The 25,402-nt window shown below is 41.4% G+C and overlaps 2 protein-coding genes across 2 annotated transcripts; one reads left to right on the plus strand and one right to left on the minus strand.

Annotated features, from left to right (window-relative positions):
* Nucleotides 1-364: 364 nt before the first annotated feature.
* gtpbp1 (GTP binding protein 1) lies at nucleotides 365-9,852 on the plus strand (the record flags this gene model as incomplete). The annotated part of the gene is made up of 14 exons (XM_080043910.1): nucleotides 365-559; nucleotides 2,168-2,279; nucleotides 2,807-2,987; nucleotides 3,385-3,568; nucleotides 4,203-4,367; nucleotides 4,756-4,879; nucleotides 5,001-5,115; nucleotides 5,253-5,397; nucleotides 5,534-5,716; nucleotides 5,870-6,005; nucleotides 6,690-6,868; nucleotides 7,171-7,335; nucleotides 8,182-8,232; nucleotides 8,801-9,852. 14 exons carry the CDS (start codon nucleotides 365-367, stop codon nucleotides 8,915-8,917), a joined length of 2,052 nt encoding a protein of 683 aa, XP_079900036.1. The 3' UTR covers nucleotides 8,918-9,852.
* Nucleotides 9,853-9,987: 135 nt separating this feature from the next.
* Nucleotides 9,988-25,022, minus strand: sgsm3 (small G protein signaling modulator 3). Its single transcript, XM_080043909.1, has 21 exons — nucleotides 24,840-25,022; nucleotides 21,072-21,161; nucleotides 20,880-20,965; nucleotides 20,140-20,203; nucleotides 19,351-19,562; nucleotides 19,141-19,248; nucleotides 18,479-18,622; nucleotides 17,517-17,712; nucleotides 17,148-17,293; nucleotides 16,574-16,807; nucleotides 15,902-16,084; nucleotides 15,153-15,308; nucleotides 15,012-15,066; nucleotides 14,847-14,896; nucleotides 13,502-13,654; nucleotides 13,334-13,404; nucleotides 13,002-13,050; nucleotides 12,671-12,756; nucleotides 12,454-12,576; nucleotides 12,174-12,234; nucleotides 9,988-11,721 (listed from the first exon to the last, which is right to left on the minus strand). The coding sequence occupies exons 2-21, from the start codon at nucleotides 21,076-21,078 to the stop codon at nucleotides 11,638-11,640; spliced, it is 2,268 nt and encodes a 755-aa protein (XP_079900035.1). The 5' UTR covers nucleotides 21,079-21,161; nucleotides 24,840-25,022; the 3' UTR covers nucleotides 9,988-11,637.
* Nucleotides 25,023-25,402: the final 380 nt, after the last annotated feature.

Genomic DNA, 25,402 nt, shown 5'->3' on the forward strand with positions numbered 1-25,402 from the left:
CCCCGCAATGTTATTGGTCCACTGCTGACATATTCACAATCACTGTAACGCCATTGGTGAGCAGGATGTAAACAGGCGTGTTCAACCGCACACTCCTCATTAATATTCATAAAGTGGTGGCAATTGTTTTAAATGGCTTGAATGCAATCATACGGCATATAAATAAGCAGCATGTTGTTGCAATGTTATAGTGACTGGACTGGACTACCCTACCCTGACTTTAGCGTGTAGGACCTAAAGGTGTATCGTTCATAACTGGCTGGTGTGTAGGCTATAGTGTGTGTCTGGTTGCCAGCCGTCACCACCACAACAACTATTGCGGGCAGGGCAGCTTGTAAATCATCATTGCAAGTGTGGCATAGGAATGGCATCGTTAGCAGCGGCGCGCGAGCCAGGCATTAGCCCGGTCTCCATAGCGCTGGCCGACGCTTTAATCCCCAACAGTATCTTCGCCCCAGACCGGGGAGGATGCATGGACGACGCCGGGGACGAGTGCTTCGAGGACGGAGACATGTTCAATGGACAGCTCGAAGACCGCGGGGTCGACTACACCAATAAGGTAAAAGATACAGTAGGCCCTGGCTAAAGCTAGCTGCACCTGGGAAGGAATTAATGAATGAATGAATGAAACATTTTTGTTTTGTTTTTTGTTGTTGTCGCATGTATACGCGTTTTTACAAAACATGGAATGCTGTTCCACACCATAGCCACTGAGTTATTAGTACCAACATGTTATATGACTGACTTAATGGACTAATGGGGATGCTTTTGCTGACGTTAAATGTAGGCTAACACTAGCCCAGCTGAAGCCTTTTAACCTAAAGCTAACATTTGTCGCAGCACATTGCCTATGCAACATATGCAACCGCAGTATGTCCCTATCTAGCCATATGTTATGATATTATTGCTGCTGTCAAAAGCAAAGCAGAGCACATGTCCGACTTGTTGTCATAACATTGACTTGACATGATAGTACCGCCCTTACAAAAAAAGATGCTGATAAAATACAGATGTGATGTGAAAAGCAACAATGCCTTTTAGCATCAATAAGTAAAACTGTATGAGGCTGCACACCTCTTGTTGTTTATTTACCAATACTATATACTGGTCTTACAGGTTTATTACAATGAGTGGCAGCACTCATTGTAATAAACCTGGGAGGGGTAGTGTCTGGGGTGGTCAAAGTAAACATTGCAATAGTATTACATTCCACATTATGACAGTTGCACAGGGTTGCATCAGGGAGCCAGTCACTTGTTCACCTTTGGATCCTGTCAATTTCATTGGTTGGTCTCAGCCTCTGATAGGCTATATATAAACACTGATTTACTTCTGTGGCTACATATCATTAATGTGACATAACACTGGGTGCTCCCCGGCTCATTTATACTATAGCTTACAATGCTTCTCTAGCCCTTAGACACTTACATTTCTTACCATATGCTGCACTATAACAGCATCATTATAACCAGGTTTTCAAGGGACAACCCTGCAGTAATTGCAATAGTTGAATAATAAAGTATCTATTTGTAAATTAAGCTTAATAGTTTCCTTAAACATTCTTAATGACAGGACGTGGTGACAAAACTTCAAAAGAACGTACCCAACCATAGGGAGGTCCACATGCCATGTACCATTTAAATGTCATACTGACAAAACCAATTGTTTATTTTTTTGTTTTTCATGTGTAACACTTTGTCAAAAAAAATGCCTTCACAGTAAAATGAAATGGTGAGGAGAATGGGTTTGGTCTTGTTCTAACCTTATCTTAGTTAACAGAAGGAAGCCGTTGTACTACGGTGCTGCTCGGCATAACAGAGCTTTTTAAGTAATCTATATCAGCAGTGATAACACTATTGCGTTCACATAAACTGTAACCTTGAAGAGTTCTATGGGAAGGGAGACAGCTGTTTGTGTGTGCAGCTTTTACGATTACTATCCCTTGTAAATTGACTTCCAACTGGGGTTTATAAGTTCTGAAATGACGAGGAGATGTTCTAAAATGATGCTCACTCTGAAGTCCAGTCATTGTCTCTCAACTCATTGGATAAAGGAATGCCATATACTTTAGTAGAACTGCCATGCTACCAGCGTCATATGCTAATATCACAATTAATAGTTTTCTCTCCTGTTTCATTGCTCCTCTCCGCATGCACACCCCCAATAGCTGGCCCTTGTGAGCCCAAATGGAGAGCAGTATGACTCGTTACTACGTCAGCTACGCGACAGGATGGAGGAGGGATGCGGGGAGACCATCTATGTGGTTGGAATGGGCTCGGGTGAGTGCAAATGCTTTTCTTTTTATAAATGTTTCATTCTCTTGAGTTCTTCTGGACAATTGCAGAGTTATGGGACTGACACACTGTGGATTAAAATTCCAAAGTCTGCTTGTTCAAAGGTGGAGTCAGCGATATTTGGAGAATGTTTTTTGTCAAAATTAGTTTTTGTCAAAGCCAGTGAATATCTCCTCATAATTCGCTATGCCTACATACTGTGTCTGCACTGAAAAATAATTCCAGTGTTCATACATAGCCTAGGCTCTGTAAACGGGTATGTGTCTAGCTACAGTAGGCCCCCTTTGTTTACATACTAGTCTACATAGCCTAGGCCCTAGGCTGTGTATAAACACCAGGTTTTGTTCCCAGTGCACACACAGTACAGTCAGGTTGCAGATCGTAAGGGGATATAAACTGATTTTGACAAAAAGTGATTTTGTCAAGAAGCACTCTTCAGAATGGCTGACTGTACCTTTAATTGTTTAGTTAGGTCTTGTCCTTGACCCTTCCTCCATGTCTCTGTGTTGTAGATGGTGGTGACTGGGGTCTGGATGAGAAGGACATGGAGGCTTCCATAGCCACAGTGCGCTCTCTGTGTGAGCAGCTGGATACTGACCTCATTCCACTGAGGGAGCGCAGCGAGGCGGCCGGTTTGGTACGAGACTATCTGATCCGCCGGCGTGTGGGTGAGCTGGACTTCTTGGAGGTCAGGTGAGTGGCCATTGATACTAGCTACGGTGCCCCCTCCCCCCCATTTTTATTTATGTATTTATATTTTTTAAACATTTATTTTTTATACATACCTGTTTACAGAGCCTAGACTGTGTATTAACGGCAGCCTTTTTTTTCAACACACACACACACACACACACACACAGTTCGGACAGGTTGCGGATCGTGAGGAGATATTCACTGATTTTGACATTTGAGAACAAGCATTCAACAGAACTACTCAACCTTTAACAATCCCCACAGACTATACCTACTTGCATGATGCTATGTGCTCTCTTTGTGTTGCACTACATTGGCTGTTTCCTCTAATGAGTCAGAAAGTGCTGCCTTTCTTTCAGAGTCTCAGTGATATTTTTGCTTCTCCCCTTTCATTCAGGGTTGCGGTGGTGGGGAACGTGGACGCTGGTAAGAGCACTCTGCTGGGAGTGCTGACTCACGGAGAGCTGGACAATGGTCGAGGCTTTGCCAGGCAGAAGCTCTTCAGACACAAGCACGAGATGGAGAGTGGCAGGACCAGCAGTGTGGGCAACGATATCCTGGGCTTCGATCAGGAGGGACAGGTGAGGGCTAGAGATGTGTGTCTACTGGTGGCCATGCTTCTCAAAGAATGAATCATTCCGAGCATAGTTTATAAGATTATTTTAGTGCCACTTAATGAGTAAGGTTGGATATTGGCAAGGAGTGTGTACGATCTGGTTGCTTGCTCTTAATACATCACATTACATTACGTTATATTGATAATGCAGCGGGCAAATTAAGTCAAAACTATATATTATCATTTCAAAACCCCACATTTCTAGCCAGCTAGCCGTACTCTGAATGGAGTTAAAGGAGTAGAGGCAATGGGGAAGCAGAGGAAGGTGTCTAGTTATTGTAGGGTTATTTCAACACACCAACCACACTTTTAAAGCATTTAATAGCGCTGCAAATGCTTTATGAACGGTAGCTTAAATGCTCTCACTCTGGGTCTTTTCATCAGCGCTGTGTACTGGCCTCCCGTTAGAAACAGGGAACAACCAGGAGAGGTTGGAATAAAACAACTTGCTTACTGTAAGAACGTGCAAGTAACTTTCTACACACTGCAACAGCACTGACCATAGATTTGACCGTTTCGTGAACAACACGTTGGAGGTGGAGTCAGGGTGATTGCTTTCGGATAGAAGTAACTCTGCTCCTCTCTATGTCTGCCCCGAGGTGGTGAACAAACCAGATAGTCATGGAGGAAGCCTGGACTGGACCAAAATCTGTGAGAAGTCCTCCAAGGTCATTACCTTCATAGACCTGGCCGGCCACGAGAAATACCTCAAGACCACTGTGTTTGGGATGACTGGACATCTGCCTGACTTCTGCATGCTCATGGTCAGAAAGATTTTTATATTTTTTGGATTGTTTGTGCAATAGGAAAAATGCATTATGCCAGTAAATATGACTTATGCGTACTAATATAGAAATATTCAGAAAAAAACCTAGTGAAACATATAGACTTTAGATTAAACCCAAATGCAGAATGAGTCATACAACACCCGTATTGGATATAAAGATGGGGTCAGCGATTCTGGAGAATACTGTGAGATACGTGAATCTATCCTCACGATCCGCTTCTTGTCTATACTGTGTTTGTGAATAAAAATACACACACAGTACAGACATGTAGCAGATTAAGAGGAGATATTCTCTGATATAATGCTCCAGAATTGCTGACCCGACTATATAGACAAAAAAAAACATTCTCTCCCTTCCTCGCCAGGTGGGCAGTAATGCAGGTATAGTGGGGATGACCAAAGAGCACCTGGGTCTGGCCTTAGCCCTGAATGTGCCTGTGTTTGTAGTGGTAACCAAGATAGACATGTGTCCAGCCAACATCCTGCAAGGTCAGTCCTTTCGACTGTCCTTTCCCTCACTCCCTTAACTATATATTTCTATCTTACATGTGCTATAGTAATGTCCATAATGTGCTTATCAGTCTTGTGGTGTTGCGTTTGCTCCTAACAGAGACATTGAAGCTGCTCCAGAGGTTACTGAAGTCCCCCGGCTGTAGGAAGATCCCTGTCCTGGTGCAAAACAAAGACGACGTAATAGTCACGGCTTCAAACTTCAGTTCAGAGAGGTAGTAAAGCCCTGTCATAGCCTGGTTCAGACAGAGTTAGAGTAAAATGGCTCCTTGGTTACCTGTGTGTGTGTGTGTGTGTGTGTGTGTGTGTGTGTGTGTGTGTTGTGTGTGTGTTGTGTTGTGTTTCCCCCTAGGATGTGTCCCATCTTTCAGATCTCCAATGTGAGCGGGGAGAACATGGACCTGCTCAAGATGTTTCTCAACCTGCTGTCCTCCAGGACCTCCTACCGAGACGACCAGCCCGCTGAGTTTCAGATCGATGACACTTACTCTGTGCCGGTATACTGCTACACAAGTGACAAACACCTTACCAATAAATGCATTTTTACTGTGTGGATTCTATAAGTGAGGAATATCATACCGAACAGCACCCTACCAAATGTTAGCGAAATAACCAGTTGTGTTTATTTCTCAGGGAGTGGGAACAGTAGTGTCAGGGACTACTTTACGTGGACTTATACGTCTGAATGATACAATGCTGCTGGGGCCGGACCCCTTGGGCAGCTTCATCACTATTGCCGTCAAATCCATCCATCGCAAGAGAATGCCCGTGAAGGAAGTTAGAGGTGGCCAGACAGCATCATTTGCTCTCAAAAAGGTAGGCGGGGTAAACATCTGTAGTTTCTTCCATCTTTCTTATCACAACCTTTCTGATATAATACACCTAATCCTGAGAAATGATCCCTTTAAAACAGCCATAATGGATTAATAATGATTTGTTCCTGTATCATTTTGACCCTGTTTCGTACAGATCAAACGCTCCACCATAAGGAAAGGCATGGTGATGGTTTCACCGAGGTTGTGCCCACAGGCGACTTGGGAGTTTGAGGCCGAAATCCTGGTACTGCATCATCCCACTACGATATCCGCAAGATACCAGGCCATGGGTGGGTTACACTGACACTGACAAAGAGGTGCATGTTTTAGTGGGTTTTTACAAAGCAGCTTCATGTTAACGTCAACATTTGAGTGCATTGAAGATGTGTAACAGACACTTCCAGATTATATTTATTATGTCTTGAGTGTTGCTTGTACAACAGACAATACAAGCACAGTACAGTGTCTTACAACTGGCCAATGGTGTTTTCACAGACACACTAAAAGGAATAGTTCAACTGTTTTTACCTTGTTGCCTCACTTTCAGGGTTCAAGACAAGGCGACAGAAACCGTTCCTTTAACTGTGCGTGCATTTTTGCGAATTAAGAAATGGGCAAAAGGACGCTCATCGCTAATTAGCATATATCAAATACTGGTCCCAACAAGCACACAGGAACGTTTAGTGATGTAAAGTTTATCTTCTGACTGTTGGCAGAGGCAGGCTAATACTTAAGCAACCTTTGCTGGTTTCTTTTTCAAAATTGCAGGCAGTTAAAGGAATATTTTCTTTTGCCTTATCTTGAATCCGAGATGGAGGTTAAAAAAAAAAAAGTTGAACTATTCCTTTAATAATAAGTGCTTGTGGGTAGTTAAGATACTCACTGTTGCCTTTGCAACACAGCTAAACTCATTTCTCCATTGTCTTTCCCTTTGCTTCAACCGATCATTTTTCTGTCCTGACCCGCCTCTATAGTCCACTGTGGCAGCATAAGGCAGACAGCCACCATCTTGTCTATGAACAGAGACTGTTTACGCACAGGAGATAAGGCTTCAGTCCACTTCCGCTTCATCAAAACCCCCGAGTACCTGCACTGTGAGCAGAGGCTGGTGTTCAGGGAGGGACGCACCAAGGCTGTGGGCACCATCACCAAGGTAGGACAAGCCTGAAACTGAGATATGGATAATTAAATACTTTTCATTGTTGTTTGTAGAAATGACTGAAAATGCCTGATAATTAGGAAAGCTTCAATCAAAGCAGCTATGGAGAACTTTCAACAGTATAATTTTTCCACTGATGATTTAAAAAAAAAGCAAGACAGACCTTCAGTGCAAATTATGATATTTTATATAGTATATTATCTTAATACCTTTGTCTGGGTACTCTTACCTAGGAAGAACAGCTGGCGTCTATCTTGTTGAGACTGAAATATTGACGTCTACCACCGTTTTTTCAGCTGTTGCAATCCACCAACAACTTGCCGTCAAATTCCAAGCCTCCACAAATCAAAATGCAGTCGACGAAGAAGGCTCTGTTTCGAAAAGAGGACGGCACCACAGCAGCAGCCAGCGACGACGCAGCGACGATAGCAACGTCAGCAGGACCCAACACGCCCCAATCGGTGAGACACAAATACATAAAACGCTACTTTCAAATTGCCATTTAGCGAAGCGGTAGTTGTTTGCTTGTGTTTCTTCGGGTTTCTTGCCTCTTGATTGTGTACTTATTACTTAACCTAAAGGCCAGGACACACCAGTCCGACTACCCGAAAATGGAGACTGCCGATTCAGGGAGCTCCAAATTCAGGCCGAAAAAGTGCAAAGAACACACCAAACCAACTGCTGACTTTCCGTACGCTCTGCGCTTGCGCGGGACGTAATGTCTCCATAACAGCAGGCGGCGCTAATCTGTATTGTGGCCCGAAAAAATACAGAAGCCGGAAATGATGGGACGGCTCTCTAGACCATAAACATAGATAGAAATACGTATTTATATTTATGGACCATAAAGAGCACCATTTTTAGCAGAGAGTGTCGAGCAGTCAACAAGGGTTGATGCATGTGAGTACTCGCTGAACGAAACAAACACACATTAAAACGATGGCTAACTGTTGTTAGCTGTTTGTGCTACCCGCCTCACTTCCGGGCTTCACTGATTTGCTAGCCCTCCACAAATCAAATTGCTCCAACTGAAAGACTGCCCGCCGCCGATTGAAGGCTCAAAAGAAGCCCGACGACATCTACGACGACCGATTTCACGGCACACACCAAACAGATTCGTGTCCCCGCCCCCTCCCGACTCTACGACGGCGATTATCGGGCCGGTGTGTCCTGGCCTTAACATAGTTGCTCCTTTCTGACTTGTTAACTCACTTGTTTCCTCCTCCCTTTTGTTTTTTTTTCTCGCAATATCATTCTTTTTATTCTCTTGCTTTCCTCTCCTTTGCTTGCGTGGCTGTATTCCCAAGGGAGAGGGAGATGAAGACTCTCAGATAAAGGAGGGCAACAAAGAGAACAAGGTAAAATGGCTCCATCCTATAGGAGCAAGAACAGAGGGGGGAACCTCATTTGGGGAGACTCTTGTTTTAATAAGCAAGATGGTTGAGTTCAGACCTTGGCAATCTTGTTTCTTGTTACATTTTGAGTACATTTTTTCACATTCTTCTTATATGCTGCCTTATAATACTGCTTGCACTATTTAGTACTTCTAAATGTATAGTTCGTAACATTTTCATATCAATGAATGTCATTCAAGCCACTGCCAAATGAGGTGACACAGATGATTAAGCCTATCAGCTCCACAAAACTCTCTGCATTTGTCAGTATGGCAGCGTTTACGAACCCCCCCCCCCCCCACTGCAAAGGGCCTCAAGAAGTCCCCAGGTAATGTCTCAGTTGTAGATTCTACTACTGCTAAGAAAGAACTTGGACTTACAGTGAAAGGAATAAAATCCATGTGAAGGCTTCCCTTATGTAGATTTGCCGAGACGGTTGTTCCTTATGGGGGGATGAAAGAGGTTACGCACTATACCTTTAAGTTTGGAGGGGCACTAATACGTGTTTTTTTGGTTCTTCTCTCCCATGCAGCCAAAGACTGGAGGTGGTGGGAGGAGACGAGGTGGCCAGAGACACAAAGGAAAAGGCCAGAACAGCAGCAGCAACTCCACAGCAGCTCCCTCCTCATTGGGAACAGGAGGCTGCTGAACTGCCCCCCATACCCGCCCCCTCCCTCCTTCTCTCTCTATCTATCTATCTGCTATCACTCCACCAAGTGTCTTCATTCCACCAACCATGAAGGATGCACGTTAGGAGCCAGACACTCACTCTTAGTACTCCTTGCCTTGCCTTTTTTTTTTATTTTTTACACCTGGTCTTTTTATTTAAATTTTATTTTGAAAGGGAACACAAAGGGGTTATGTCCCAAACCAAATGACACACACCCTATCAGTGTCGGCTGCCTTTTACTAATTTGAATGGTTTGGTGGTGATGGGAAGCAGTGTGTTTTTGAGGTTAGCCTCACTCAGGATGTTTGATTTAATTGATATGTGTTTATAAAAGCTACAAGACGGTCACTCTGACTTAAAGGGATAGTTCAGTATAATTGAAGTGAGGTTGTATCTGTTACCTTATGGAGATGGCTGTAATTGCAGTCAATATTAGGAGTTTGGGGGAGACGTTGCTGTAGCGGAAGACAGCTTTGTACTGTTGCAGAGTGGGCCAACAAACATTTTCAGACATGTATTACTACGCCAACTCTTGCCGATGCAGTGCAGTGTACCAGTCTGCAAATCAGCAGTGAACATTCATAATTTAGCCTACCCATAAACAGATATTTATTTTTTAGGTTAAAATTTTTTGAAGTGGAGAAAAACACTTTTTCTGCTGGCCCCCTCTGCAACAGTACAACACTTGTATCGCAAGGTCTCCCTCAAAGTCCTTATAGATAAATAAGATAACAGACTTAATATGCATTAATACCCAATACAGCCTCACTTGAAAAATACTGAACTATCCCTTTATATCAGATGCAGGGGAGGGAGAATACACCCGAAACAAGGGCCCAGAATCAATATGAGCAGCTATAAATTAAACTCCCCAATGTATGCCCTGTGTATTTGCAATGAAAAACATTTAATGTATCTATTTATACTGCATATGTAAATTAGCTTTTAGTGGTGCTCTGGTTGGAGATGCCTTTGTATGCAAATCATAAATGAATGTAGCAAATAGTGATTTCAAATTCTAGATATATGGGAAAATATAAGAGGTTACATTTTACAATTGTCAGTTATTTATTTGGCAAACATGCAGAATGTTCACTGTGATGGCGTTTGTGTTTTTCAGCATACTCTCACTTGCATTACTATCCATCATACTTCCACTGTCAGTCAGGCACTTTCCAAACCGTATACCAGTAATGTTACTTAGTACAAACAAATACAGCACATACTCTAATCGCTCCAACATTGCTGATGATTTTAAGACATGCAATACTTGCAGTGCTACTTGTGACTGTTGTACCCCATGCATTATGGCATGTGTTGCCGTTACCATATTACACACTTCCGAAAAAAAACAGACCATTAATAAACAGGCTTTACTGAACTTTCCAATGGTGCTTCTTTTACTTTATGGTCATGTTTCTCAAATTTCCTCATCACACATTAAAAATGTAAATACTGGTATTTATTATTAACAGCTGCAAGATCAATTGGGGTGGCAGGAATAACCACTAATAAAACATAATATTTGCTATCAGTAAATGATCCAATACTAACAAGTTAACATAACAAACTTAAAGTGTAAAAAAAATCCTGTGCATCATAACATTTTTGTCAACAGATACACTTTCTCAATTCCCCACTCACAGGCTTCCATTATGAAGAATTATCAAATGTTAGAAGAATAAATAAACAGACAATTCCGTTTTCTAATGTATGTGCAGTTTTCAGTCAGAAAAAGAGGACAGTTGGAAATTTGTGTCAAATAAGAACATGTGGAAATGCTTAAACTTACACTGACATAATTAGTCACAAGCAATTGATGCATTTACTTTATATACAAAAAATATTACAAGTTATATGTAACATTTATTTACTATTGTTTGTAACACAAGTATTTATCTACTTCATTTACATTATGTCACACAAGGGCAGACTGTTCACTACCACTGTTTAGGTAGCACATATACCCAGAGTCTTGTGTTACAATTTGAAAAGGCTTTACTTGGCATGTGCAACTTTAATATATGAAATATTTAGTGGCATTCATGATATTGAGGTACATAGCATTCCTCTCAAAAATAATCTGTAACTTTACATTTCCATCTTTAGGAATGTTCTGATTTGGTCTTACTTAGTATTTGGGAAGTAACAAGGTTATGTGAATTTAGGGCCATGTTTAAGGCCCAGTGTTTGTTGTGGCGATTACCCGCTGCTGTATTTTACAGACACAAAACCAACGCAAGAGATTGGACGGTACACCTCACTCAAGTTAGCTTTGAAAAGCTGAATGGCCAGCACAGTGATTTCTGAATATTTACTTTTGGTACACACTGTATATGGAATTCTGCATACTGAGTGTAGAATGGTCTACTTGTATATATAGTTTTCACAATGTAGTGCAACCTCCCACACTGGGTCTGAGTTAAGATAAAGTACGCACCTAAATGCACATGCTTCAGCACATACAAGTTGGTTAGACTTTCATGACGGCATCAGTCACAGGGGTAATTATCCGTCAGTGTCACCATTGTCCAATGCTGAAATGTGATGTGACAGATGGGGTCTGTAAAGTAGTCCCTTACTTTAGCAGACAACGTTGTGTATTTTATGACGGACAATGTGTAAGAAAGAGGTGAAGAGACATCAAATATACACAGACAGACAGGACGGGGTTCAGCAGTTGTTTTTCCTCGGTGTTTTCAGCCATCAATGTCCCAGCTGAAGAGGTGATGTTTCACCAACATGTCCTGCACACCCTCTTTCAGTGGTCTCTGCTCCTTCTCCTGGAAGAGAAAGGAAAGGTGGGAAGCTTTTACCTAAAGATAAAACCAACACCAGACAAACTTGACTTCTGACCAAACACCAATCGGCCATTTTAAATGATACTCTGTATTAGTCAGCTGCTGCCAAAAACTGACATCAGTGACTGAAGTCTGGCCACAGATGAGAGCAATAGGTTTTTGGCATAGGGCGATGACTGACAACAATGCATCTTCAGAACAGCTGATTAACAGGTACAAGGTTTAAAAGATCAAATAAAAACCAGCTAAGTAAACTTATAACTGCTCATTTTACTAAAGCATCTACAGTCTCGTGTAACATGTTACCTAGAGGCCCCAACTAAGAGAGGTGATATAACTTCTGCTTTCATCAAGTTGTTCTTGTCTTTGACTAGTAGGTAGACTTGCTTACTACTAGCTCTACATAGGGATGCTGAGGGATCTCCTTGGCTTACCTCTTTCTTGTCAGGTAGCTCACAATCCTGGGAGAGGCTGAAGGCAAACTTTGATAGGACCCTAAGGAGACATTTGTAGTTTTATAGTCAGATCATGTATCCATATTAATACACAACTTCATTTTGTGTTTTAGAAGTTAAAAACCCTTTTTATAACATCACATTTTTTAAACTACTTGATAACTGTATGTGTGGTAAATGGAAGACAGAGTACATTTTTAATACCGACTTTGCCTTGAACTATTTTACCATGCCCAGTAACCAGTAAATAGTTTCTTACCTGAGCTCACACTTAATCTGAACCCATCCTGGACTTCGAAGGAATGACCATGGGTGATACCATTTTTCCACAGCAGCCATGCTGGAGCATAACACCTCTAACCACAGGTGCAGCACCTGCTCACTGGTGGTGGAGTAGGCACATGGTAAGATATTATGAGTTATTGTGGCCATTTCAATTGTGTGTGTGTGTGTGCGAGACATTCTTGAAAACTCACTTGAGGCCGACACAGACAAGAGACCTAAACTTGACATCCATCTGGGCATGCGCCGAGTCGTGGCTCATGTTGACTGACTGCACCGCCTGAGAAAACAAGACAGAGGGCGCTCATGAACATCCTACAAATGTTCGTTCCAACTGGCTGAATTTACAGACATGGGCTAGGCCTCACCAGGCAGACACTTCAAGAAACACATTTATTGTTGGAAGCTGGAATTAACTATTTAAGACCATAAAATAAAACGTATTTTTACAATAATCCTCCTGCTGCAAATTATTCGCGTGTGTGTGTGTATTTTAAAACACATATTGATTAAATGCTTACTTACTCTGTATAGCAACTCCTCTGGTGTTAATACTTTCCCATCTTCATCTAACCTGGTAAATACCAGAAGAGAAGGAGTTGTTAGTTTATGAATCTGGTGTCATACATTTGTTTTTTTCCCAAACTAGGTGGGTTACTATCCAAGCCTCTCCGAAATGTATTGACTGTATTTAGGAATATATTGTAAATGAGAGGCAATTACATACAGGACTACAGATGGAGAGTTTTGGTTGTCAAGTATGTCTTTTTTTCCCTTTGAAGGATTACAATCCCCCACACCCATGTTAAATGTTGATGTGAACAGAACAATTGACAAAACACATTTGATGGTTTTACCTGTAGGTTTTACACAGCACCAGTCTGGAGTAGACAGAGTTAAAGTCCCTCTCTACCTCTCTACTGGCCGCCTAAGAAGGAAACCAGAAGACAAAAGAAGTGCTATGGTGAATCTGATGCTCTGAGCAATATGGTGCCTTTGGGTGTTAACAAGAACAACTCTCATACCTCTTCTATGAATAACCAAGGGTGACAAGGCCCTCCCAGTATAGATTGTTTCTTGAGGCCGTGTTGAAAGATGGCCTTCAGGGCTGGACACAGTGTGCCTCTGGCCAGGTCTGTCACTGCCTCTGTCACCGAGTCATCACCAGCTAGTGAATACTGCAGACACAGACACAAGCACCACTCACTGTTAAGGGTACTAGGAATTAATAACCAGGATACTGTAAGACAGGGGTGTCAAACTCATTTTGGTTCGAGGGCCACATACAGCCTCTCTGATCTCAGGTGGGCCGGACTAGTAAAATAATGGCAAAATAACTCCAAATCCCTAACTTTGTTTTTCAGTAATATGCTTTATCACTCAGCCTACATTTGCAACCTACATTATCACGGATCACAAGGGATCTCTGTACCCCCCAGGAAATGTCTTAGTAAAGGTTGCTGCTGGCCATGGGAATAGGAGGTGCGGCGCGAAGCGCCGCAGCAAAAATTTTGGGGGTATTTTGCTCAAAGATGCCAATGTGCACTAATGAAATAAACAACTGTTTATTTGAATACACAAATACAACAGGCACTGACCTTACAGTTGTCCAATTTTGTTTATTATATGTACAGGTACACATTTTGTGCAAACATGCAGACTGTACAAAATACAATTAAATAAAAGTGCAACTTCTACTGTTTTGATTTATTTTTAAATACAGAGGTTATTGGTTGTTTTGGAATTTGTTTTTCCCAATTTAAAACATAAAAATAAAGCAGCATTGAAAATTAGGAAATAAATCTTGTAGGCCTACACTAGCATGCTCCTGCTCGTTTTGCGCACACAGAGCCGCAGACACACCACGCTTGCTAGTACATTAATTGTTCAGCACTAAAAATAAAAATAGTTTTATTTTTATTAAAAAGTAATAAAATAAATGTACTAAAAATAAAAATGTTTTTTTTTTTTGGTTTTTACTTTGCCATAAAGCACTGGAGGAAACAATAGCGGTGAAGCAGGATTGCCATTTACCATTTACCACGTTGCTAAAATGTGCTTTTTTTATTTAGGCTGCCCCCTAGCGGCAGGAGTGAGCATTTCGGTTATTTCTTTAAAAATGCATAACTCCTCACAGGAATGGGCTAGAGACTTACTTTTTTTTTTGACATACTCAGAAATTTATGCTCTACAGGTCGCGGGCCTGATCAAATCATCTCGCGGGCCGGATCCGGCCCGCGGGCCGTATGTTTGACACCCCTGCTGTAAGACTTATTGAAGAGTGACATCACATGGATTGAACAACTCAAGGGACATTTGTTGGACAAAATTAAAGTTAGCTGATAAGCTGATAATGAACTGCTTCCATACCTCTTTGCTTCTTTCATCTAGGATCTCCACAAACTTAGCTGGAAACCAACCTGTTGAGACAATGAGACAACAAACTGTAGGTCAAATGAGCTGTAAAACTGATAGAAGAAAAATGAATTATTCAGATGGCAACGTGTGGTGTCGTTACATAAGAAGAGCACACACCTCGGAGGCCATTAAGCTCTCCGACCCAACAGTGTTCATCTTTCTGTGAGAATATCTGAAACAGACAGGAAATACAGATTGATAAGAATCGGGAGGTAGAGATTAGAAGCAGTGTTTTGATTGTGTCCGTCTCTGACTCACAGTGATGATGTCATTCTTTCTGAAGCCCAGTTCATCGTCGTCATGACGCTCAAAGTCCAGCAGAGCTTTGGCCCGTCTCCGTCGGTTACGAGACACTACAAGAAAGTTCTCGTGATCTCGCTGGTGGCTTTCCATGGAGTAGTCTGGAGTCAGGTCCTAGACAGACAGGATGGCAAAGGGCAGGTTAAATCAAGTCAAAATGGATGGAGGTATAGCCATAATCGATGTTACAATTTAAGTTGATATAACAATATTAAATTAAGTAATAAACCATTTATGCTGACATGCCAGAAAATGAAGCGATAGCTCCTTAAAGTGTAGTCAGTGATTCGGGAGAACACACTTTGTCAAAATCATTATCTCGTCACTTACTGGTACCTGTCAGTACTGTGCGTGTGCTGAAAAAAAAATCCAGTGTTAATAAACAGCCTAGGGGCTCTGTATACTGGCATGTTGCTATTTATTGTGGGCCCCCTTTTTTTTTTACGTATCCTTTTTTAGACATACCACTTTACAGAGCCTAGGCTGTGTATTGACACCCAATTCTTTTTTCAGGGCACACACAGTAAGGATTAGTAGCGGAACGTGGAAACATATTCACTGAGTTTGACCGCGAGTGATTTGGTCAACAAGCGTTCTCCAGAATCGCTGACTGCACCTTCAATGCTAATCTTATTATTATTATTTTTTTAAAGCCCCAACACCAGAAATAAACAACAGTGTTCCTGTGGTGCAGTGTGCAGACTCACAGTGCTGGAGTGACTTGGGTCCAGACAGTGGAAGTGTTCTGCAGTGCTGGTTATGGCCTCTCTCAGCGCGGCCACCAGTTCCGTCTGCTTTATGTTCTTGGATTTCAGGGCGTCTGCCTCGTCTTCCCCAAACAGCAGGGAGCTCAGGGTTGACTTCCTGCGCAAGGACTGTCTCCTTACCACCTGGAAATATACAAACACAGGATATGTTAATAGTTTTTTTTATATAACTAATAATGGACAAACACATACATGCAAACACATACACAAACAGTCCAAAATATAATTCTAGATTGCATTAACACAAACTTGACATTGCTTGTTGACCAATCACTTGTTGTCAAAATCGATGATTATCACCTCAAGAAACACTACCTGTTGTGTGTGCGCTGAAAAGAAAAATCCAGCATAAATACACAGCCTAGGTTCTGTAAACTGGTATGTAAACAAAAGGGGCCAAACGTAGCTAGCAACATGCCCGTTTACAGAGCCTAGGCTGTGAATTAATAACATATATATTTTTAAATGCACACACAAATGGATTTTGAGGAGATATTCACTTATTTTGAGAAAAACATTTTTAGGCTTTCTCCAGAATCACTGATTCCACCTTTAATCTCTGACTTCACTATTTAATATCTGAGTTGACCCAGTTTTCAAAGAGGGACTGACCTTGTTGAGGTTGGTGTTGAGCGTGGGGTTGTTTCCATTGTTGAGCTGGGTCTGTTCGTTCAGGATGTAGGCTTGGTGCTTGTGTCGGTGCGCCTCCAGTGTTTCCTGGGACAGAGTGCCGGCTAGCCTCATGGCCTCCCCGAGCACCGCGGGTCCATCTCTCAGCTGGCTGGGCAGGTCTGACAGAGTGTTGAAAATGGACGCAGAGTTCTCTGATGACACAAGCTCGTCCTCCTGTGGGTTTTCACACGGATTCACATTTATCAGATGCACTTTCTGTCAACAGGAGGAGTAAGTAGTAGCCAGTGGAATGATGCTGTGAGAGGGTTTCTAAAATGTCAGTTGGTAGTAATTGCCCCGTGACCCGCTTCTATGTAGATATAGAAATGCCTAAGGGAAATAAATGAAACAACTTTCATTTTCAAAAGGAATATTCACTAATTAAAACATACTTGTGGATATTAAAAAAAAAAGAATAATACCAAGTCTGTTCTGAAAAATGCTCATGAATTCTACACACTGCCCTTTAATGTGTTAAGATCCACACACAAAAAGGCTATTGTGTTAATGATACCTTGATCTTAAGCATGCCCAGAGTGATCTGGAAGAGCACCAATGAGCCCTGGTAGAAGAGCAGATCCCAGATCCTGAGGAGCAGACGGATGTCCACCACACTGGCAAAGGAGGTCAGGAACCAATGCAGCGTGATCAGTGACAACTCTAGGGATTTGGAGAAGAAAGGGGATTGGAAAATAAGTCATAAGTCATATAAAACACTCTCTTACTCATTGGGCACACAACAATTGATTGGTGTCATTCAATTCTCATATTTTATTTGAGAAATGTAGAAAGAAAGGGATGAGAATGGTGGTGGGTAATTAAATGTTAATTGATTTCTGTTCATCTGACACACACACACACACTTTCCAATAGACATCCTTACCAATGTCATGCTCCTGCAGAAGTCTATCTAGGGCTGGCAGATACTGAACAATGAGCTGGCGCAGAACCCTCTGGTCTGTCTGCACACCCAGAAGAGTGCAGGAGAAGTATGCAGGGGGAAGCAGGTCTTCTATCAGGGCACACATCATCCACAGCGCATCCTCCTCCTCTAGGAAGAGCAGCAGACAGGAAACAACCTGGGGAGCAGGGGGGATTAAGACACGGGTCAGGAGCACTGAAGATCCAGAGAAAGTCAAACAAGAAATACAAGAGCAAATCCCAGTGATGGTGTACATGTTATAAAAGTGCTACCAAGAGTGTGTATGTATGTATGTATGGGGGGGGGGTGGAGTCTAGGGATGTGCACATGTAACAGGGTTTTTCCTGCATAGAGAATTGTTTGGCGCCCCCCAAAGTGGTGTTATGCCTCCCCCAAAGGAAAATCACCAGCGCCAAAATGATAAAAATTGAGAATATATTCAGCTATGTAAAACCTCTCCAAATGTGTTTCTAGTTGAGCCAAATACAAGTCCTCCTTCTTGTAGGGCTGGGCGATTCATTGCATTTCACTGCTTCCCTCGATCATGAAAACAAAAAAATCGAAATAAAATGATAATTGAAGCTCCCCTTTCTCAACCTCAACCCACTCCTAAAATTGACAAACTTTTCGCCTTTACTGTTGCATTTGCGACCCCAAAAAAAGTTTTTCCGTGTTCTTACCCCCCCCCCCCCAAAGGCCCATTCTGAGCCAGGAAAAACCCTGCAAAACCGTATCAATCAATACACCTGACTGTTCAACCTGCATAAATGTAACCATATAGAACCCAATATTGTTGATCCACTCTGTCCACAGCGCACAACAGCTAATTGTTACAAAAAAAGCTAAAAAAAGATGGTGAAATTGCTGTTCTTTAACCATTTAGACATTTGAGGTGTAGCTGTGTTGTATGTCTGTGTTCTCACCATGCCAGTGCCCTGACAGTAGCCAATGTCTGGATAGAGCCAGGCCAGACCTCTCAGTACCCGCCTCAGCCTGGGCACGCCAACACTGGTCATGTTGCTGAAACAAGCATTGGTGGGCATGGTCCGCAACAGGTCCTTCTCTATCTGAGGGACAAGAGGTTAACAAACTTTAATAACAATATCATTACAATGAAAGGCAGGGAGAGATTGAACAAGGGTCTAAGTGAAATTATAATAAAAGATCCCATTCATCTTTCTAAATGTGAGCACATCGTTATCTAAGATCTAATCTTGAAGGGCATTTTCATTTCAAGTAATTGTGAATTAACCTCACCCCCATCACTTTATACCTACATTCCTACTTTATCTGATGGTAAAATAGTTATTTTTGGTGTTCTTCTAGCATGAGAATACTGGTGAAGATTGTCTTTTCCATCTTCGATCTTCTGTGACATCACATTCATACCAATCTATAGGTCTAGACCAGATTAATAGCTGCTGTAATAGCTTTACTCATGTGTTAACTCATGCGTCTGTACAGACCTAATGGAAGATAAGCAACATTGTATGATATATAAATATGCCAATGAAGATGATCTGATTCCAAATGGTTGTTTTTATGTGTTTGTTCACATACAGTATACAATGGCTAGCATTTGTACCTGTTTAGATGTGCTGGTGTCATCATTTGAACTGTTCTTAACGATTTCCCTGTAAGAGATCTCAGTGGTCCTCTTCTTCTGCAGTGCTCCGGACAAACGCATCCAGAGCTAAAATAAAAAAAATGTATTTTTAATTTTTTTTAAGTGTGACTGCCTGTGACTTTGGAGATAAGTATTTTAGAGGAATAGTTCTCCCCTAGTGTTACTAACCTGTGGCCTCATGCTGTGAGGTATGCCGCCCAGCACCAGTGACCTCAGGCGCTCAGAGCGAGGCAGGTTGGAGTCAATGAGTTCCCAGGTCAGGTCTCCCACAGTGTGGTTGTGGGTGAACTCCAGGTGGGCCTGCCAGCGCAGCCTCTGCTGGGGGTCTTCACGCTGTGGGGAGCCTTCAGTGCCCAGCCACGACTTTGACTTAACACCGTCTGAGGGAGTGCAAAGGAAGTGAAAGAGTTAGAAGCTTTTTGTGTTCCTTCTAAATCATAATATTAAATACTAGAAAGTACAATTATAATGTAACCAAGCATGATAGGGATATAGACTGAACTGATTCCACCTTTAATGATAGGCATGGCATACTGTACTCATAGCAGCTGACTATTTGTCATGTACACTTTATCTTCAAGCTAAAATAATAGCATGCATTAAATCTGTCAAATATCAGCTTAAAAAGGGGAAAATCTACTGCTGCCGGGCAAAAAAAATGTTATACAATAGAAGACACCTTGAACAACAAAAGATAGATTTAAAGTGGTACAAAACATATTTTCCGGCATCAGCAAGTAAAAAAAATATATATTTAAAGAGACTCTTAGTTACTTGACATCATAACACTGAGATCACATGCACTCAATTTGTGTATCACTGTGCAAAGATATAAAGATTTCCATTCATGTGTCTTGGCTGGGATTCAGTGTGGAAACAATGGAGGAAAACAGCAGAAATTAGCATGTGGGTTAGTGTGTGTGTTAGTGTGTTAGTGTGTGAGTATGAACCAATTACCTTCAGTATCCACTCTGAAGCCAAACTCATCATATTGTAGTTCAGGCTGGTCTGAGGGGTCCTTCTGTAGAGACAAACAAATAACAATCAATTTGTTAAGAGGAAAGGTGACTGTAAAAGGCTCTGTTGAAGATAACAGTAGATGTTTTTTTGAGCCTCCGATATGTCTGTAAACACAACGGGTCAGAAGTCAGAGAGTCGTGAGATCAAGGCTCCTTTGGCTTGTCAATTTTTGTTATGCTGCCATTTAAAGCTACAGTGCGCAACCTATGTCACCCCGCTAAGGATTTCTTTGTAATTAATTAAACACTGTCCGTGCATCTGCATGAGTTAAGTCTTCAGTGATCGTGCACAGATTTTGTTTGTTTTGCTGTACATCCAGGTTTTTTCTCAGCAGAAGAATCAACAACTTAAAACTGGGACGCTTCTTTTTTCTGAGCTCCTGCACTAGTGTGAGGGGGGTGACACCAATTTATAAACACTGCCATACTGAGAAATACAGAGAGTGTTGAGGAGCTGATCAACTTTGTGTCAACTCGTTTGGCGATGGCTTGAATGTAACCGAAGTTAATTTATATGAAAAAAGTTATGCACTATAGCTTTAAAAGTTTTGTACAAACATGTTACATATTAGCAATTTCTTCTCATTCCAAAATAGTCACTCATTTCATTCTATATTTATTTTCTCTAAATGCCTCTGAATGTTTGTAACTAAACAACATATGAAGTCCCATCCTCACCTGATGGTACTTGGCCAAAATGTCTTGGGGCCACATGCTTGGGGTGAGAGCAGAGAACGGCCCACCAGGGGCTGGTGTGTAGGTCCCTGAAATGGAGAGAATATTGTTAAAACTGGTACTGAAATGAGAAAATGTATTCAACACTAGAAGGGAGTTTTAAGAAAACAAAACCAAATTGAAACACATCTTTACCTGACATTTTGTTGGTAGTAGAGTGAACAGCTATTATAAGCAATGATCAAAGCCACTACGGAGAAAGGAGGTCAGTAGGTAGTGTCCACTCTGTAGAAATGACAAAGAGGGAGAAAACATTACTTTTTGCCTTATCTACTTTCCCTGTCATTGACTGGCGTGGTACAGCGCATCTTATCTAAAACCAGTTTTTTGTTGTATTACAAGAAAATGCAAATACCTTAACCAGTCCAATCTTAGGTTCAACAATCATGTACCAATGTTTGTTCTTCAAACATTATTGGATGGAGAGAAGAATCAGAGGTTCTACACTGTTGCAGTAAGTGAGGGAGGAAGAGAAATATCCAGATCTCTTTTCTCATGGCCATATGACTGGCTGCAATTTGCCAGAGGCGTATTGCTTCGCTTATCTTTGTGTGCGTGTTCGTGCTCAATTTTTAAAACCGTACAGGTCCGGGGGCAAAATGAACAAACGTTGTGTGAGAGGACTCTGAGAGGGCTTTGAACTAGAGACTAATCACAAAGAGTCTACTCACCATTTGTTTTTTTCATTTAGTGCAACTGCATCTCTATATAGTAACTAACTGGTAATTAATTCATGTTCACTAAACGTACGGATGACATAAAAAAAGATACATACCGTTCCAGTGGCAAGTTTATAATTATATTAGGATGAACATGGGTATATATTTTTATTTGGAACGTTCCTGTACTGTATTTGCATCTGTTGCTGTTTTTTTTTTTATAATTTATCATTCAATTTACATCACAGGTTTCTAAACACTTGGACAATCATTTTATTGTGATTGTAGTTCTTTAAAATATATACAAATCAATGTAAAAATCAGTGAATATCTCCCTAGCGTCCATACCGTTTGTGCACTGAACATAAAAATCATGTGTTATTTTATTACACAGCCTAGGCTCTGTAAACTGATATGTCAACAAACGGGGCCCGTTGTAGCTAGCAACATGCCAGTGTACAGAGCCAAGGTTTAGTATTAACAATGTATTATTTTCAGCGCACACACACAGTGGCAGATCTGAAGGATATACCCACCGATTTTGAAAAAAAGTCATTTTGTCATCAAGCACTCTCCAGAATTACTGACTCCACCTTTAAAGCTCAGAGTGAAAACCATATAATACGGATCCAAAATACCTGAAACAAACGGCGCCGCTATCCAAATACAATTTGGCATTTTAAGCACACAGAATATTTACAAATACACCCATCACCACATCATTGTAAAAAAGCCAAAGTTTGTACATAAAAATGAGGGGAGGGAGTTTTCAGAAGCTAGCTACATATTACTTTCAAGTTCAAATGAAGTATCTCAGAACACAGTTTGGAATGTAAGCACTGATAAACCACACACACACCACAAGCAAGTACACAGAGAGAGCGTGCCACCACCACACAATAACATAACCTGCAGAAGAGGCTCACACAAGCATGCAAACAGTCTGCCAACATGACTCATTCCAGAATCCAGCAGCAGGCCTTCAGCATCCAAAAGAGGGATTTAGGACTTAAGAGAGATGAGAAATCAATTTGAGCATTGGAGAATGTCCAACTACTTTGAGGCGGGCGGTGTGGAACGCTCAGGGGAGCACACTGGAGTTTTGGAGCTGCTCCCTTACAAGTACACCGCTTGGTTAATCTCCTGCCAACAACACAAAAAGCAACTGAACCCCCTCATGCAGACTGTAGCACATAGAGGCACCTAAACTGAAACATGATGCCTCAGAAGAAGCAAGTTAGAAAAAGAGTTGATCAATCAATCGGCTTACATGTTAAACTATTTTCCAAATCAATTAACTAGCTAAGTCTTTTTTTAAGCCAAACATTTGCTGGTTATAGACAAATGTGAGGATGTGCTGCTTTTCTTTTTCAAATGTCATAGCAAACTGAAACTGTTAATCGTTAATCAACTAGTGATGGGCATTTTTATGTTTTATTTTCTGACACCGTAGACTGCATCTAAAATCATGGTTTCTTATTTTGAATCTTAATAGAGTCAAGGCGTGATAAAGATAGAGTCCATCCAATGTTATCAGTTATGGTTGGCCTCTGGCATCAGGCTACCATATATTTAGCATATTTTATGTTGGCAGCTATGGGAAAATACATTTCTGCACAATATGTTCTTGTATTCAAATTATCATGAGATACTTTTTATTAATTGCATTATTTATAACAACATTTTAAAATATTTATGTAAAATATCAGCAGTTTTTTTTATTATTTTGTTTAAACTATCCAGACTTCAAAAAGACATGTGGACTCTATTAATACATTTTTTTTTTGTATTTATCGACAAATATATAAAGAATACCCTTCCCTATCAAGGTGTATGCAATTCTATATTACAATATCAATACATAGTTATGTTTTCTAGAAAATCAATTGATAGTGTTTATGGATGAAAAAGGTAAGGGACAGGACTATGTATATAATCAAATTCACTCAAATCATCAAAATCGCCGTATAGCAGCTCAATGATTTCCAGCATTCTCCACAATGGCCACATACAGCCATTTAAGTGTGATAACCACATGATAGACTACAACAATCAGATCTCATACAAATTCATATGATCTCACAAAATACCACCAATAACATTAGTGGGGTACTGTTAAAAACTAACTCCATTCTTACTGCTGTCAATTGCATGAAAGCACATTCTCTGAGTTTTAAAAATCTGGTTTTAATCCTAAACTCAGGCCGCATGGTAAATAAGAACTTGTTTCTTTATGACTTGCCTGTATAAATAAAATGCAATAAAAAAAAATCAATTGAAATGTCCAAGGATCACACTCCCAGCAACACTAACTATTAAGCAACCTTGTGACTTTTGGGAGGCATTGAGGACACGGCTTGGCCTACAGTAGGAAGTTGACCTAACTCTGATCTTTCTCATTATTGAGGTGCGGCTGTGCTCGCTCACTCACTCACTCACTCACTCACTCACTGTTTGTTTGCACACACTGGTCAACACCCTGCTGCAAGTAAAGCAAAGAGTAAGATCCTGCTGTGTACAAAGACAGGGCCTCCACTCTTATTACTGTGGAGAAAGATCTTATTTTACATCTTGACAATTGATTTTGTGGAACTAACTTCCATCTGTCAGGCAGGCTGCCCTGCTGACACACCCCCCTCCCCTACTCAACACCCCCTCCAGTTGTTCCTCACAGTATCCACAACACTGCTGGTGACTCATATCCCCCCTCTCATCAACATGCCCACTAACACACATGTCAGACAACTACGGCCTTGTGCACTGCCAAGATAGCTTTTGCTGAATAATACTTTATGATGACACACACACAGTGTTGAACAGGAATGTTACTTCCTGAAGAGCAGGGAAACCATACCATTTTGGAAAAACCCTCCAAATCTGCTTTGCAAGTAGTTTAAAAAAGGTAGGCTACAAACACTATTATGCAGCAGAAATCAATTGTTGACGTTGACGTCAAACGCCAGCTGACGTCAGGTTCACTCGAGACTATAACATGAGCATTACATTATTTTCCAACAGCAACACATTTCGCCTATTTCCATTCGTTAACAAATGTCACCAAACGAAACGTGCATTGCGATAATAAGCGGTGTCGACGCATTGATAAAACTCTTCACATCCGTCTCAGAGACCAACGTAGTGTAATTCACTCTGAGTTGTCAGCTGTTAGCCCTTCGAGCTACCTTTTTCGCCTTATGCTAGTAACAGCTAACAGTGCACGGTAGCCTTTCCTCGCAGAACTTACCGTGACATTATTCTTACGAAAGCCCAAGTATATGGTTTGTGGCGGACGTGTCGTCTCTCGGTGTAGAACGGGAAACACGCCATATGCTATGCCATCCTTTCGTGTTTGTGATTTACCCAGCGGTGTGCACCTGTTAGCGACGTGCAGCTCCGTTGTATCCTTACGCCTTTAAAGGTTTTTCCCTTTCCCCCCGTTCCATCCTGAAAGGTAGTTCCTGATCCCGGAACTACACGTCCTCACTGGAAATATCCTTCCGCAGAGGAACAGATGACGTAGGAATATGACGTCTGGATTTGTTACATTCATTCATCAGTTTTTCTCGTCCTTCAGCTCATTCATCGCAGCAGAGAAATCGACCAGTCACGATTCACAACAGTGTAGGCTACTAATCTGACAATAAGGTGAAAGCAGGATCACTGTCAGACATTATATCACAAAAACTCACATGGTTAACAGGGATAACTGTTTCATGTTTCCCGAATCAAATCGCAGCAATAGCCTAGGAGCAAGATAAACCCATAAGCTGTGTCAGTTTTGCTTTACAATGTTTAATATTTCATGGA

Source organism: Ammodytes marinus (assembly GCF_949987685.1).
Source record: "Ammodytes marinus genome assembly, chromosome: 16".
Lineage (NCBI taxonomy): Eukaryota > Metazoa > Chordata > Actinopteri > Uranoscopiformes > Ammodytidae > Ammodytes > Ammodytes marinus.

Excerpts from the sequence above, each read along its gene's own strand:
- sgsm3 (XM_080043909.1), bottom strand. Across the intron at positions 15,067-15,152 it reads GAAAGAATGACATCATCACT|ATATTCTCACAGAAAGATGA; the intron begins GTGAGTCAGAGA and ends TGTCTGTTTCAG. Across the intron at positions 13,051-13,333 it reads GTGCTGTGTAAAACCTACAG|GTTAGATGAAGATGGGAAAG; the intron begins GTAAAACCATCA and ends GGTATTTACCAG.